Here is a 14,434-nt window from a genome sequence, read left to right on the forward strand (position 1 = left end):
TGTGATTGAATATGAGTCTAGTGTGTCTTGTTATTTTAAGTGTCCAATGCATTTGTGATTTTACTATAAGCATTTTAGCAAAGCTTGCAAACCTAACAAAGCAGTCCAGCCTATTTGCAGAATTTGATAGCAGTGGAAAACTGCTTGTCCCGTCCAGTGTATCCGTTTCCTGCCTGCTATTACAATCGTAGCCCATGGTCTCCTGCATTAACCTTGCTTGCCTGTGTATTGCCCCGCAAAGACCTCTAGTTTGAAAATTAATCTAAACGGAAATATACCTGCATATTTTATTACTTTTTGGAATTGGAATGCCTGTATCATGTAGATGCAGCTTTACTTACCTTCCGAATATACATATTTAAATTGTTACGCCTATTTTTCGAACTATTAAGTTCACCCATCCCTTTTCTTGCTGTGTTTCAGAACTTTCATTTGAATTATTTCTGAATATATGACTTAACAGATCTGGCTATTCTAAATAAGGCCTTTAGAGTGATGTGGGACAGCACAAAAGTAATGAATCGAAATGTGTGAATCGGTGTGCTTCTCTGGGAGCATTGCATTCCATTGTATTTTAGCTCATTAGTGATTTGTGCAGTGGGAGACCCCCGCCCTACTCCATACTGATCCTTGTTCTCACTCATTAAAGGGTTTTGCAGGTTCAAAGTGCAAGACCACTGTGTTCAAATGGGAGAACGAGCAACCAGCCGCATTTACTCCTTACTTGGTCTTATGTGTGAGGTAGAGCAGGGCACGTTTGCACCTTTAACTGGGCATAATGAGTGAATCACTTGGCCAACACAACACTGAATGGAAATGTGTTTAATCAGTAAGAACCATTGTGCGATCTTAGTCGACGTGCACAATTTTAAATGTCTTAGTTTTGGCTTTAGTTATTATCCTCACTGTATTCCTCCCAGTATTGCAATGATTTTGTCACATCATTTAGCAGGTTTGTAGTAATATGTTTGGATAACCATAAAACCTTTTATTTTTTAACTGTAAGGTACCACCTCGATTACTTTGTTGCTACTCTGGAATTCTTTGCCATATGGGCACTCTTTAGTACTAGCTAGCTTTTAGGTCAAGCTATCACTACGCCTAACATAATTGCAGCTTTTCTGAATGTCTATTTTTACTGTACAATGTTCATCCTTATGATGAACCTTTGTAGTGTCTTCCAATCATCTCGAAAACTAAGTTGCTTTTGTTTACCAGGAAAGCCTAACTAGGGCAGTTGTACCATGCTGCCTTCTCTGGTTAAAAAAATTTTTTTCAAGGTAGTCTACTGTTTTATTTCCCTTCTAATTGGTTCTGTTCCCCATGACTGTTAGGCTTAACAGGTATTTAGTTGCCACAGTTATTCCTGCCTCTAAATCCACTGCATCGGACCTTTTCTAGTCCAGTGACCAATTTAACTGGATGCTTAAAGGCAGTATAGGCGCTTGTAAGCCACATTAACATTCTACCGGATGTCTCTTTTGAGTCAGATTGCCTTTTCCACCTGAACTCGGAAAAGCACTTCAGCAGGTCTATCTTTTGTATACGGTTTAGAGTCGACCCCTCTTCGGTTCCCTACACACTTTCTGTGGTTCTTGGACCAGTCCATTTCCCTTTTGGATGTGAAATCTGAGCAAAAGTGATTTTTTTTTGTTTAAAAAAAATATTAATCTTTTCTTACCTTATGCTTCACTGTTCAATACCGGTACTGAGGACCCATAGGTTTGACATGCAAACCTAGAAACGGGTGTGTCTGCTTGATATTTGCACCATAGAGCATAATCACAATACAGATGCACAAGCAGTGCAAGTAAACACGGGCTGCGCAGTATTCCCGACAGTTCTGCTCTTTCACCCACCCACCTTCACTGCCTCTCTCTGCTTTGTCACATGTTCCTATGTGCCTCTTTTGCTGATTCTTATACTACTGAAATGTAAGCCTGGTTGTCCTTGCAAATTCTGTAGCATTCTGCACATAGATATTTGAGATTCCCGCACAAACTGTCCGTCTTTCCAATATCAAAGAAAATGCCTAAGAAAACAAACTTAAGGAAATTTCCTTTGTAGACCAAGTTGATATTCCTGAAATCCATTGTGGTTTTTGTATGCAGTGGCCGCTACTATTCTTCGTTTTTTAACCCTACTTTTATTCTTTGTATGTTACACTGCCTTAACACGGGCTATGCTCCACATTTTCAGCTACTCCCATGCATCTCCTTGCCAATGGGTTCTGTCTGTAGTTGCTTGAGAAACTCCCTGCAGACAACCACAGTCATCCATACTATTATTTGCCTGTGCAGTTAGTATGCTCCCTGCAAGTGTGGCAAAAGTACACCATCAGACATAGACCCTTCTTAACTACCGTCTTCTGAGTGGTTTCAACTAAGTATTAATTCAGGTCATCAAATGAAAGGTGAGGTAATCACTTACCTATTCCTTTCACTGTTTCTTGGCAAGGCAGTATCCCATTTTGTAATTTCTTGGTAATGGCTTTATCTATATTATACTTCACTGTCGAGGCCTGAAGAGATCAATTTCTATCACTCAGTCTGGTGGTATTAATGTAAACATACATTTTCAAGATTCAAGTTTTGCTTTAGTAGGAATGGCCCATATTTCTTTATCCCTTCCCTTTCGTTTCAGGTTGGGAGAAGGTTTTACTTCGAACAAGTTTCAGTGGTGAAGCTTTTTTGTATGGTATGATGTGACAGTCGGAGGATTTACAGTCCCTGTTTTACATCTTCACTATCCTTTACCTCATTGGAAAGCTGCACAATGTGTACTAGTAGAGTATAGAATGAAGCATCTTGTTTGTTATAAGTTACTATTAGTTTTAGAAAAAAGTGACTACAAGTAGGATTGGCATGATGGGTGGGCAATACTGCAAATTACTAGCTGTAGTTAGTATGTAGAGTTTTACCATGATCCTTAAAAGATGTTTTAGGAGGATACTACACTTTAAAGGATGTTTGCCAGTTTCTGACAAGGATGCGTATTTGCGAAGCTCTGCCCCTTGGAATAAGATCTGCTTGCTCAATGATGGTGACGTTGTGTAAACCAGCCTTTTGAAGGCGTGCTAGATGGTCAGACTACTGGGGACTACTAACTTCCGTAGTGGTAGATGCTGCAGGCACCAATGCTTGAAAAGCTCTTTCATAAAAAAAAATGAATTGTCTGCTCTTTTCCTCAGGCCTCGCTTTATGATGGTGATACATATAACCCGTACGGTTCCCGCACTGTAAGTCTCGCTCATTTTGTTTGTGTGTGGAAATTATTTTTAACAATGTCAGTTTGTGAACTTAATCAAAACCTTTGTCTTTGGCAATTTTACTATTAGCCGTCCGAGTACAGTTCTTATTCGTCCAGAGCCAGCTCAGCAAGAAGCAGCCCTGTGGTGAGAGCTCCCTTCTGCATGACTTTATTTGAGTGACCTAATCTGAATCACAGGGAGTCTGTAATGTGGACCACTTGTACTTACATATGCATGTGCAGCTTTATTCATCTGTTCCAGATTCTCTTCTGCTAACTCCATAATGGGGGCTTCACCTTGGGAAACATTGTATGGGCTCCCAAAGGCCTTCTTCAGTTACATGTTTGTTTTCTTTTTAACTCCTTTCAACATGAAGGCTGACTTTTTCTTTTTTCTTTTTCTTTAAAGCCACATTTTCTAAAGTTGTGGACAAATTGTCTCATATAGATGCAACCTTTAAACAGAAGGGTTCAGCTGCTTAACACAAGGGGACGAAAACCTAAATCCAATCATTGCTGAATCACTTCAGAGCTGTTGGATTTTGATCTTAAGCCTCATGCAGCTCGTCTTAACCTAAGATATTAGAAAATGATACACACGTGTAAAAAGCGATATCTTTAAATGTAAACACAGTGGTGGAAAAGAAAGGTGGATCATCTGTTTCTGCACTTAGACATTTATTCCTTATTGTGACATAATGTTGTTGTTCCGGTAGTTGCATAGACTCCAAATCAGGCAAGTGTATGCTACATTGAAGTGCAGAATAGCTCATTGAGGTGGCCAAACAAGAGAATTCATCGAAAGAGCAGAGGCTAGACATGAGCCAAACACACTCGTACACACTTGTGCTCACTCTCTCAATCACTTTCCTACTCTCACACGTTCACTCTTTTTACTGCCTCTGACTCTTGTCACTCAGACTCATGTCCCTCACTCCTCACTCATTTTCTCAATTCAATAACCTTTATTTCGGCCTTTTTGAGCCATGAAAGATGCATACAAATGTTCTCATTCACGCCTTCACTCACTCTTTAACTCAGTGTTTGGCATTAGCTCTTACAACTTTCGTCCATGTTCTCTGCTCTGCCCTTATTGTAGCTTTCTAATAATGCCCCTTTAGTTGTCACTCGCTTTCTCTTTCTTTCCTTCACTTCCTTTCTCTTTCCTTCTTGCTCTTTCGTTTCTGCTTTCTTTCCTTTAAGTCTCTTCCCTACTCTTTTTGCCTTTCTTTTTCTTGCTCTTTCTTTTTCCTTCTTGATGCTTAAATTCTCTTTCTTGATGCTTACTTTCTCTGTTCCTTCCCTTCTTTTACTCCTATCTTTATTTCTTTCTCTCTCTCTCCTCCCTGTGATTTAGTGACACTCCTTAAGCCAGGAAATGTTTTTAAAAATGTCACTACCGGGAAAGTCCATGCCTACGAAGGAGAAGCGATGAAGTCCTTGAATTGCTAATTCCTATGTTACATACACATTCCCAGTGTGGCAACACATCCGTGGTGCTGGGGTCTTCCTGGCTTGCGCTGCGGATGTTTTTTTAAAACATTTTCAGTAACAGATAATCGAGATTCAAGTGGTTGTGGCTCTGGCCAGCTCCCACTCTGCTGAAAAATAAAATGTGGCAGCAGGTTAGAATGAATGGACTCTGGGGCGGCAGAGGCGACAGCTCAATTTTCCCAGAGGGTCCTAGAGGACCTTGGGGCGAGCCAGGGCAAGTCATCTGGCTCCAACATTCAGTAGGCCGCCACCTATAATAGCTAATTTCCGTAATACTTTATAGTGAAACATCCCATTTTTTAAAAATAGTTTTTATTGGCCTTTTGTAGTTGAGTCATAAGGGAAAAAACACATCGGTCATATAATTGGCTATGATAAGTATACATTAATACAGGTGCGCTTCTCAAGCATTTATAGGAAAACATCATATGTTTGTATCTTCTGGGTCATCATTTTCAGCTTTTATCATTGCTTAACAATTACTGTGTGATGCCCCTTCATAGAGAACGTGTTAGGAATGTATAATCTTCGTGGTGCATGCAGAGTAGAAACCATTGTGTTCGATGCTGTCTTCTCTGGGTTACCATAGTCTTTTAAACCGGTTTTTCTCGCTCGCTGCCTATGGTTGTTGAATTCTTAAATATTTAGGGCAGCATTGCAGAAAGCCCATTAAAACTGTTTTAGAATTTGCATTATAATACCTATAATCATGGAACGTCTACACTTCCAGCATGATAAAACTCATGATTGAAGCATGTGGCCCACTTGTTGAAAACATCCTTGAGCTCACCCATGCTCCCAAACAGTAATTTCTTGAAAATAAGTTGCTGTGGAATACACACATGTTCATGAGACAAATTATTTGAGATAATGCATGTAATAGAACTAGCGCCAAGCATGACATACTTGTGTTTTGTTTGTCCTTTGATCTTTTTTACCCCATGCCAACTCTTTCAAAACTGTCAATATTGGGAAAGTCCTTCAAATCTACGGTAAGTAAAAATGCTTGCTTTGTAAAAAACCCTGCACCAGCCACAGTTAAACATCCAAACCTTCACTGAAACTCCTCACTCTTTTCCTGTGTGGCAATCCTCCTAGACCAGTTTTCAGTGCCCTGTATCTAACTCAAGGTCTAGGAATGAAATCAATCCATTCTACTAACTGAAAGGGGAGTTGTGGCGCAGCGGCTAGAGCAGCTGACTTCGGAGCACTTAATATATAATAGCACAATCCCAATAATCGAATGCAAACAGGTGTCTGAAAGAGAAAAGGCATATAACACAAATTTTGTATGAAAATGCGTTGGTTTATGTAATGTAATCTCATTATTTTGAATCTACGGCATGGTGTCCCAAGTGATTGTGAAACCTATATTGACTCTTTGTGACATAAAAAACAGAGTATCATCAAAAGTGTGCAAAATCGCCTTTATCTAAGTCCATAGATAAAGGCAAAGTACCAAAAATGCGTCTGTCAGTGCGAGTTTGGACATATATATATATATATATATATATATATAAATATATATATATATATATACACCCCACACCCCCTCCGACCTATTTTCCATAGGAAATCCGCAACATTCTATTTCAAATAACTTTTGCGGCGGTTGATGAATCTTAGCGAAACTTTTAAAACTCGTGGGGTGCTCCAGTCCGCTCCTATCCTGAAAGTTTGGGGGTGATTCGTCAAGCAGGGGCTGAGAAAAAAAGGGGGCTCCCAAAACGTGTTTTCCCCATGCAATTTCCCATAGGAAACTTTAGCCGCAGCTACAGCCCGAAATGCTGAACGGAATTACACCAAATTTGACAAAAAGGTAGCCCTTGGTTCAGAGTCGTGCCTTTTTGTTAAATGGTGTAAATCTGTGCGGTAGTTGCTGAGAAAATCAAAAGTAAAATCCCATATATGTCTATGGCCGCGCAGGATCCTCCCGATGACAAGCTCTATGGTAATTGGCTTTCAACACTCCAAACCAGGAAGTGTTGGCAGCCATCTTGTGCCCAGGTAGAAACACCCTGACCCCCTAGGCCTGCTTAGGGGGTCTCACAAGGAATCGGCAAAATCTGCACAGGGTGCGCAGATCCTGCTGATTTAAAAAAAAAAAAAAAAAAAACGAAGCGCAAGAGCCAAGTCCCGGGGGCATGCTAAAATAAAAGTGTGGGGGCCCAATCCCCCCCACACTGCCCCAGGGACCGCCAACCCCCCGGGCAATGCTGTAAGAACACGGGTTAACCCAATAAGTCGCTGGGACCTGGGTGAATAAGTGATACAAACAAAGTGGTCCCAGATACTAGAATGAATAAAACAGAACTAAGAGATTTTTAGAAAATATAAACAACATTGTTTTTATTCACAACGTGTAACATACAAATTATTCATAAATTACATCCATAAATGATCACATTTAATGCCCCTAAAGAAAAGGACAAGGGAGGGTAGTGTTGGGTAGTGAGGGTACTGAGATGAATACAAGAATGGTCACTATGACCTCAATGAACCAGGAATAATAATTGATTAACACACTGACGAAATCACAATTCCTAAATTCATTCAAACAATATCATGCCTAGCAAGATCACAAATGATAAATCAGAAAAAGGCTGAAAATGAAGAGGAGTGTCGACGTTTCGACCCAAAATAGTGCAGGTGTGGAATGAAACCTTGCTAGAGGGTCTTCATCAGGACAAGGGCACGGAAGGGGGCAATGAATCTTATTCTAGTGAGCGTAATCAGAGATGGAGAGTAATCCGTCACGTAACTCAGGATCCTGAAAATCTTAGTGAGATTATAAGACCGAGGGGGTTCTTATGTGATTGGTCTCTCCGCTACAGCACTCAATCTTGTTCTGACACAGTACAGAACGCTGTACTTTAATGCGGGGGTCTGAATAGATAATTAATCGTGGTTGATGGTATCTGGCTTCTTAAAAAATTCACCAGCTATCTCACGGATACCTCGTGTATAAAATCAAAGAAGTCACAGCCGTTGGTAAAGGATCTTCAAGAGATAAACGTGCGTTTCGACAAGGGTTCTGTTAGTCCACATCAGTCGGCGTTCCCCGGGGCAAAGCATGAATAATTGCGGGGGGGGAGCACCGTAGGCGTCCCAGCGCTAAGAGAAGAGATTAGACCAGAGCTAGCGGAAGTGGCGGAACCTTTAAGGGAAAAGGAAGGTTTTCAACCGCTTGTGAAACTTCTGAAGGCTGGGTTCAGTGCGAATCTTGAGGAGGAGGGCGTTCCAAAGCTTCGCGGCGTTAACGGAGAAGCGATGTCCTCCTGTTCGAGCCTTCTTTACTCTGGGGCGAATAGCGAGGTACAGGTGGTCGGATCTGAGTGTCCTATTGGCTTCATAGGGGCACGCGACCCCTTCCAATTTTTCTTAGTATTTGTTTTAAAAAAATTAGGTGGCAGGCCCTGGGGGATGGGGTCCTTCGGGCCAAAAAATTAGAAAAAGAAGGGGGGCTACGCAGCCCCCCTTCTAAAAACAAAAAAGATCGGCACTCTGCAAATGAGCCCCCTGGCACAAATTCCCCTTGAATACTAGGGGTCCCTGGGGGCCAACTAGCCCACCAGGAACCTCCAGTATGTCAATTGAGATGTCATCAGTGATGTCATGAGTGATGTCACTGACCATGTCATGAGTGATGTAATGTGTGACGTCATCAGCAGTGCATTTCGGGAGCGCAAGTTATAGGTAGCTTAACTAACTATAACAGGGGAATTTAAAAGGGTTTGTTCGAGTGAACTGTCCAGCTAACTAGAAAGCCCCTGAAACTTATTGTTTTTTCAGTGAATTTCTAAGGTTTATTAAATGCTAATTTGTAAGTATAACGTGCCTGAAACCTATGGTTTTTTCAGTGAAAGAAAATAATTATATATATATATATATATACATCCTGGTACACAACGCTCCTTCTGGTCCACTGAGTCCCATGAGAGGTGGCGCACATGCCGGCAGAGCACTCCGGGTGAAATATCCAGTCTCAATTCCAAAGTAAGTGCGCTTATGACACAATGAGCCGGGACAAATTACAGATGCAAAGCGATTTATTAACACTGTTAATAAATCGCTTTGCATCAGTAATTTGTCCCGGCTCATTGTGTCCTGAGAGCACACTTACTTTGGATTTGAGACTGGAGATATATATATATATGCTACATATATATATATATATATATATATATATATATATATATATATATATATATATATATATATATATATATATTTCGCTCCAACAATCCCTCCCCGTAATCCACGGGAACCAGGAGGCAGCACTCCAAAGGCAGGTTACACAAATCAAATTTATTTTCTCTCACAAAGCGCTTTCGGCACTCGGCCTTCGTCAGTGATGAGACGCTGACCATCTACATCATCATGTATTTAAACGCCCGCGTTACTCGGGTAATCAACACAAAGATAGGACTATCAAAAAATCAATAAAGTGGCGGTCGCCATCTTGAAATGGTGTATATCGCAATGTGTAAATCATGCCACAGTGTATCTAATTAAATTGATTAAACAGCGTACACAATGCGAAAAAATGCAAATCATGAAATCATGCCCTGTATGGGCTTTTTTGCAATATACTTATACTATAGTCCCATGTTCTTCTTTTTGTTAATAAAGCCCTGGATGGGCATTCATTTGTCATTTATATACAACATACCACAATCCTCGTGGAAAAAGTTCAATAGGAATTCGTTCCTCATAATTATAGAAACAAATAAACAGATAAGGAACGTGAAGCAATGTAACTGTCAATTCGACTCATCCCAGGTGTACAGCTAGGTCCTCATGCATATTCAGTCCTGTTGGTGTTTTGCTCAACAGGTCTATAATGTACCGTGATTCCAGCCTTCTTAATTTTAAGAGTCTGTCACCCCCCCTGATACTCACAGGGATGGAATCCAGGCAAAAGAAAGTGAGCAGTTCTCTGTTGCGTGCATGCTCTTTATCGAAATGTCTCGCAACAGGATAACTTGCATCTGCATTCTGGATCGCTCTCTGGTGTTCTAGGATCCGCAATTTCACCGGATTGGTAGTACTCCCCACATACCTTCTGCCACAAGGACATGTGAGGCAGTATACCACATAAGGCGTGGTACATGTGAGGAATTTGGAGATTCTCTTAGGGTCCTTGACACCCGGGATGCTGTACTGAATTACACGTTTGCTTCCCTTGCACGCCTTACATCGTCCGCAGGGAAAGAAACCTTTCATAGGTTCAATTTTAGGTTTGGGTTTCAATTCATCATGGTGGCTATGGACTAAATAGTCTTTTAGTGCTCTTGCTTTCCTGAATGTAATCAGGGGATGGGAGGGCAGATCTTGCTTGATAACATTGTCCGTCATCAGGATATTCCAATGTTTACGTAGGATACGTTTAATATCTCCAGAATTCCGTGAGTAAGTAGTTATTAATCGGAATTGTCCGGTTTCGGATTTGTTATCCTTTTCATGAGTTTTATCTTCCAGCAGCTTGCTTCTGTCAAGGTTTTCAACTTTATTCAGTGCTTGTTTGAGTGTGCTTGCATTATATCCTCTTTCCTTGAACCTTTGTATGCAGTTGCTTGCTGCTTTTTTGAACTCATTGTCTTTAGTATTGTTCCTCCTTATCCTTAGAAGCTCACCATAGGGTATACTATTCACCAAACTTTTTGGATGCCCGCTAGTAGCATATAATGTTGAATTTCCTGCGGTAGCTTTTCTGAAAAGTTTGGTGTGCAGATTACCTCCTTCTATGAAAATAGTCAGATCCAGGTAATTTACTTCCTTTTGGCTGATTTCTCCTGTAAATCTTAGATTGTTCTCATTGTTATTCAAAACCTCCAGGTATTCCTTAGCCATCTCCACTGATCCTTCGATGATGATGAACAGGTCATCGATATAGCGATACCAACATTTCACCAGGTTGTTCCATTTGGTGTTGGTATTGGACCAGGCTACCCGCTCCTCCCAATGCCCCACGAAACATTGGAATATCCTGATGACGGACAATGTTATCAAGCAAGATCTGCCCTCCCATCCCCTGATTACATTCAGGAAAGCAAGAGCACTAAAAGACTATTTAGTCCATAGCCACCATGATGAATTGAAACCCAAACCTAAAATTGAACCTATGAAAGGTTTCTTTCCCTGCGGACGATGTAAGGCGTGCAAGGGAAGCAAACGTGTAATTCAGTACAGCATCCCGGGTGTCAAGGACCCTAAGAGAATCTCCAAATTCCTCACATGTACCACGCCTTATGTGGTATACTGCCTCACATGTCCTTGTGGCAGAAGGTATGTGGGGAGTACTACCAATCCGGTGAAATTGCGGATCCTAGAACACCAGAGAGCGATCCAGAATGCAGATGCAAGTTATCCTGTTGCGAGACATTTCGATAAAGAGCATGCACGCAACAGAGAACTGCTCACTTTCTTTTGCCTGGATTCCATCCCTGTGAGTATCAGGGGGGGTGACAGACTCTTAAAATTAAGAAGGCTGGAATCACGGTACATTATAGACCTGTTGAGCAAAACACCAACAGGACTGAATATGCATGAGGACCTAGCTGTACACCTGGGATGAGTCGAATTGACAGTTACATTGCTTCACGTTCCTTATCTGTTTATTTGTTTCTATAATTATGAGGAACAAATTCCTATTGAACTTTTTCCACGAGGATTGTGGTATGTTGTATATAAATGACAAATGAATGCCCATCCAGGGCTTTATTAACAAAAAGAAGAACATGGGACTATAGTATAAGTATATTGCAAAGAAGCCCATACAGGGCATGATTTCATGATTTGCATTTTTTCGCATTGTGTACGCTGTTTAATCAATTTAATTAGATACACTGTGGCATGATTTACACATTGCGATATACACCATTTCAAGATGGCGACCGCCACTTTATTGATTTTTTGATAGTCCTATCTTTGTGTTGATTACCCGAGTAACGCGGGCGTTTAAATACATGATGATGTAGATGGTCAGCGTCTCATCACTGACGAAGGCCGAGTGCCGAAAGCGCTTTGTGAGAGAAAATAAATTTGATTTGTGTAACCTGCCTTTGGAGTGCTGCCTCCTGGTTCCCGTGGATTACGGGGAGGGATTGTTGGAGCGAAATATTGTGTCGGGTGCACCCCCGACTGGCAGGCACCCGCCTCTGTGTGCGACAGGCTGGTGCGAGTGGAGCGGTAATATATATATATATATATATATATATATATATATATATATATATATATATATATATATGCTACATATATATATATATATATATATATATATATATATATATATATATATATATATATGCTACATATATATATGCTACTCCACTAGGGAAATGAAGACGCACACACTCGTCTGGAAAGTTAATTACAGGGGTTTATTTTCTCCCTTAACCCAACTCGTTTCGTTTCTCACGAAGCTTGCTCCGTTGATTTGACAAGGGATGGAAAAGAAGGTTACTGTTGTAACTTTATTCCTAGTCAGATATTTTACAAACATGATCACCTTTAAAGCCCACAGAATCAATTCTGTGAAGTTGTGGGATTTGTTTGAATAATGACCGAATTATAGAACAATTTGGAGGACAGCATTTCTGTACTTTCTTGTCTCAACTGCTAATATCCAAGTACATTTTGTACTCTTTTCTTGCATTGTGATTGTCTGAATCTCAAAGCACAAAAATGTGTATTCGAGGAGCAGGACAGTTTCCCTTTATTACCTACAGCGAGTTACATTATAACACATAATGTCCCTGGGGCATACAATGCATGCGCACACATCTCTCGCGCTACTCAAGACCTGGCTCTTTGGATGAGCGGAACTGCTGACCTTTTATCTAATACATGCCCAGAGCTTCACTTTGTTGTACTTTGTTGAATGGTTTGGTTATCCTTTTCTTACTCTTTCCTTTTGCGCTGCGATTTTGATTGAAATTGATCTTATTGCAGTTTCCATTCTGTTTGAACAATTTCCTTGTTATGGCACTTTGATTTTGGTTTAATTCAGTACTAAGTGAATATTTAAAAAAAATCGTATTATTCTGCGAAGGCAACTTTGGGCTGCTCCCAGTTGAGAATTTCTTGTAAGCTCTCTATCTGATAGACTATTAGTTATAGATTCCTTACCTTAGAATTACCCCAATGCGTCAGATTGGATCCAGAGAATTTTTTCTTCAGCAGTATTCTGTGCATCGGTAGGTGGTGTCGGTCGACTCCGGATCCGGCATCATGGTCGCCGGACGATTTAGATGCCGCATCTGCGTGCTGACGTCAGTTCTTTCTTTTTCTGCGCCAGCCTAGCGCAGATCCAGAGAAAGCTTGCCCCTTAATCACTTTTTGACTGAACTTTTGTCAACATTTGTCGACTTATTTTTTGAGTCTTCGACTCCTGGTGCACAATGACTCATCGTCAGACCGACTTCAAGCATTGCGACTCCCGTCGTAAGCTGATATCTGTGAAGGACCTGCTCCTCGTGTGCCTCTGGTACCTGGAGCGCGACCACTACCCAAAGTCGACTGGCCATGAATCCGAATTCTTTGCTTTAGCGGTCCCAAAAGCTTTTGGAGGTCTGGCAGTTGGCTCTGCTGCGCTCCTGGTCTCACTCAATGGGAAGGTCTCGAGACTGGTCACAGAGCCACAACACCTTGTCGAAGTCTTGGTACTCCTCGCGTACGACGAAGTACAATAAGAAGGCAAAGCATTGTTGCTCTAAGGCTCCGTCTCTGGCACCTGACTCTGGGACGACTCCACACCTCCCCCTGTTTCCGGGAGCCGGGTGTCCCCTGCCCAACTTCGTGCATTTTTCAAGGCCCTCCACTATGTATTTGGGCAGCCCGACTCCGGAGGTGCGCCTTTGGACCCCTCGGCGCCAGACAGCCCCCATGGATCCAGGCCTGGATCCGGATCGACTATGGCCGACCTTTCCTGGCGCTGCCCCCATCCTCATCCCCGAGATGGACCCAGAGCCAGGCCAACGTCGGCCGATGTTGAATCAGACGCCGGAGGTACTTTAGTTCCCTTATTCATCCCATGTGTTCCCTAACGCCCTGAGGGTGTTGATTAGGACTGGAAGGGGTCGCTGGACCCTTTGACAGACCAGCTGGAGGAGCCAGACTTCAGAGAGAAATTTGGTGACGCCAGTGATCTGGACACTTCCCTAGACCTTGGCATGCTTTCTCCCCCTACCCTGGCTATGGAGGCGGGAGCGTCCTATTCAGTGGTGGTGCATAGGCCAGCTGAGGCCTTGGGCCTGGAGCTCCATACTGTGGGAGTCAGGACTAACCTCCTGACAGAGGTGCTTCAGCCAGTGGCTACTTCCTCTGAACCCCTCTTGCCCTTCAATGAAGCACTCATGGACGTCCTTCTGGGCAATTGGTCAAGCCCAGCATAGGGGCTCCAAAGGAACGGACAATTGCCTACCACCACCCCCCGGCTCTGGGTGATCCCATTTTCCGCATCCAATACCCTTTCCCCGAGAGCTTGGTGGTCCACCGAGAGCTTGGTTGCTTGGGAATCCAAGAAGCTGGATCGTCTTGGGAAGCGCATGTTCTCTTCCTCCAGGTTGGTACTGCGGTCCGTGAATACCGCGTGCCTCTTGGGCCGATGCTCCCATACCATCTGGGATACAGTTGCGCAGGTGTTGCCTCCGTGCCCGGAGGAGGCCCGGACCGTCCTCTCCCAAGC

General features: G+C 42.3%; 1 protein-coding gene across 12 annotated transcripts in view; it reads left to right on the forward strand.

The window, feature by feature from the left end:
* LRRFIP2 (LRR binding FLII interacting protein 2) overlaps positions 1-14,434 on the forward strand; it is a 387,303-nt gene that overhangs the window by 165,967 nt on the left and 206,902 nt on the right. For 8 of the 12 annotated variants that reach the window (XM_078688285.1, XM_078688276.1, XM_078688273.1 and 5 more), the window contains 2 exons: positions 3,191-3,238; positions 3,338-3,394. The exons of the other annotated variants lie outside the window; for them this stretch is intronic. In XM_078688285.1, coding sequence (XP_078544411.1) covers positions 3,191-3,238; positions 3,338-3,394 — 105 coding nt within the window. The remainder of the gene's footprint in view (positions 1-3,190; positions 3,239-3,337; positions 3,395-14,434) is intronic. 12 annotated transcript variants of the gene reach the window in all.

Source organism: Lissotriton helveticus, chromosome 4_1 (genome assembly GCF_964261635.1).
Source record: "Lissotriton helveticus chromosome 4_1, aLisHel1.1, whole genome shotgun sequence".
Classification (NCBI taxonomy): Eukaryota; Metazoa; Chordata; class Amphibia; order Caudata; family Salamandridae; genus Lissotriton; species Lissotriton helveticus.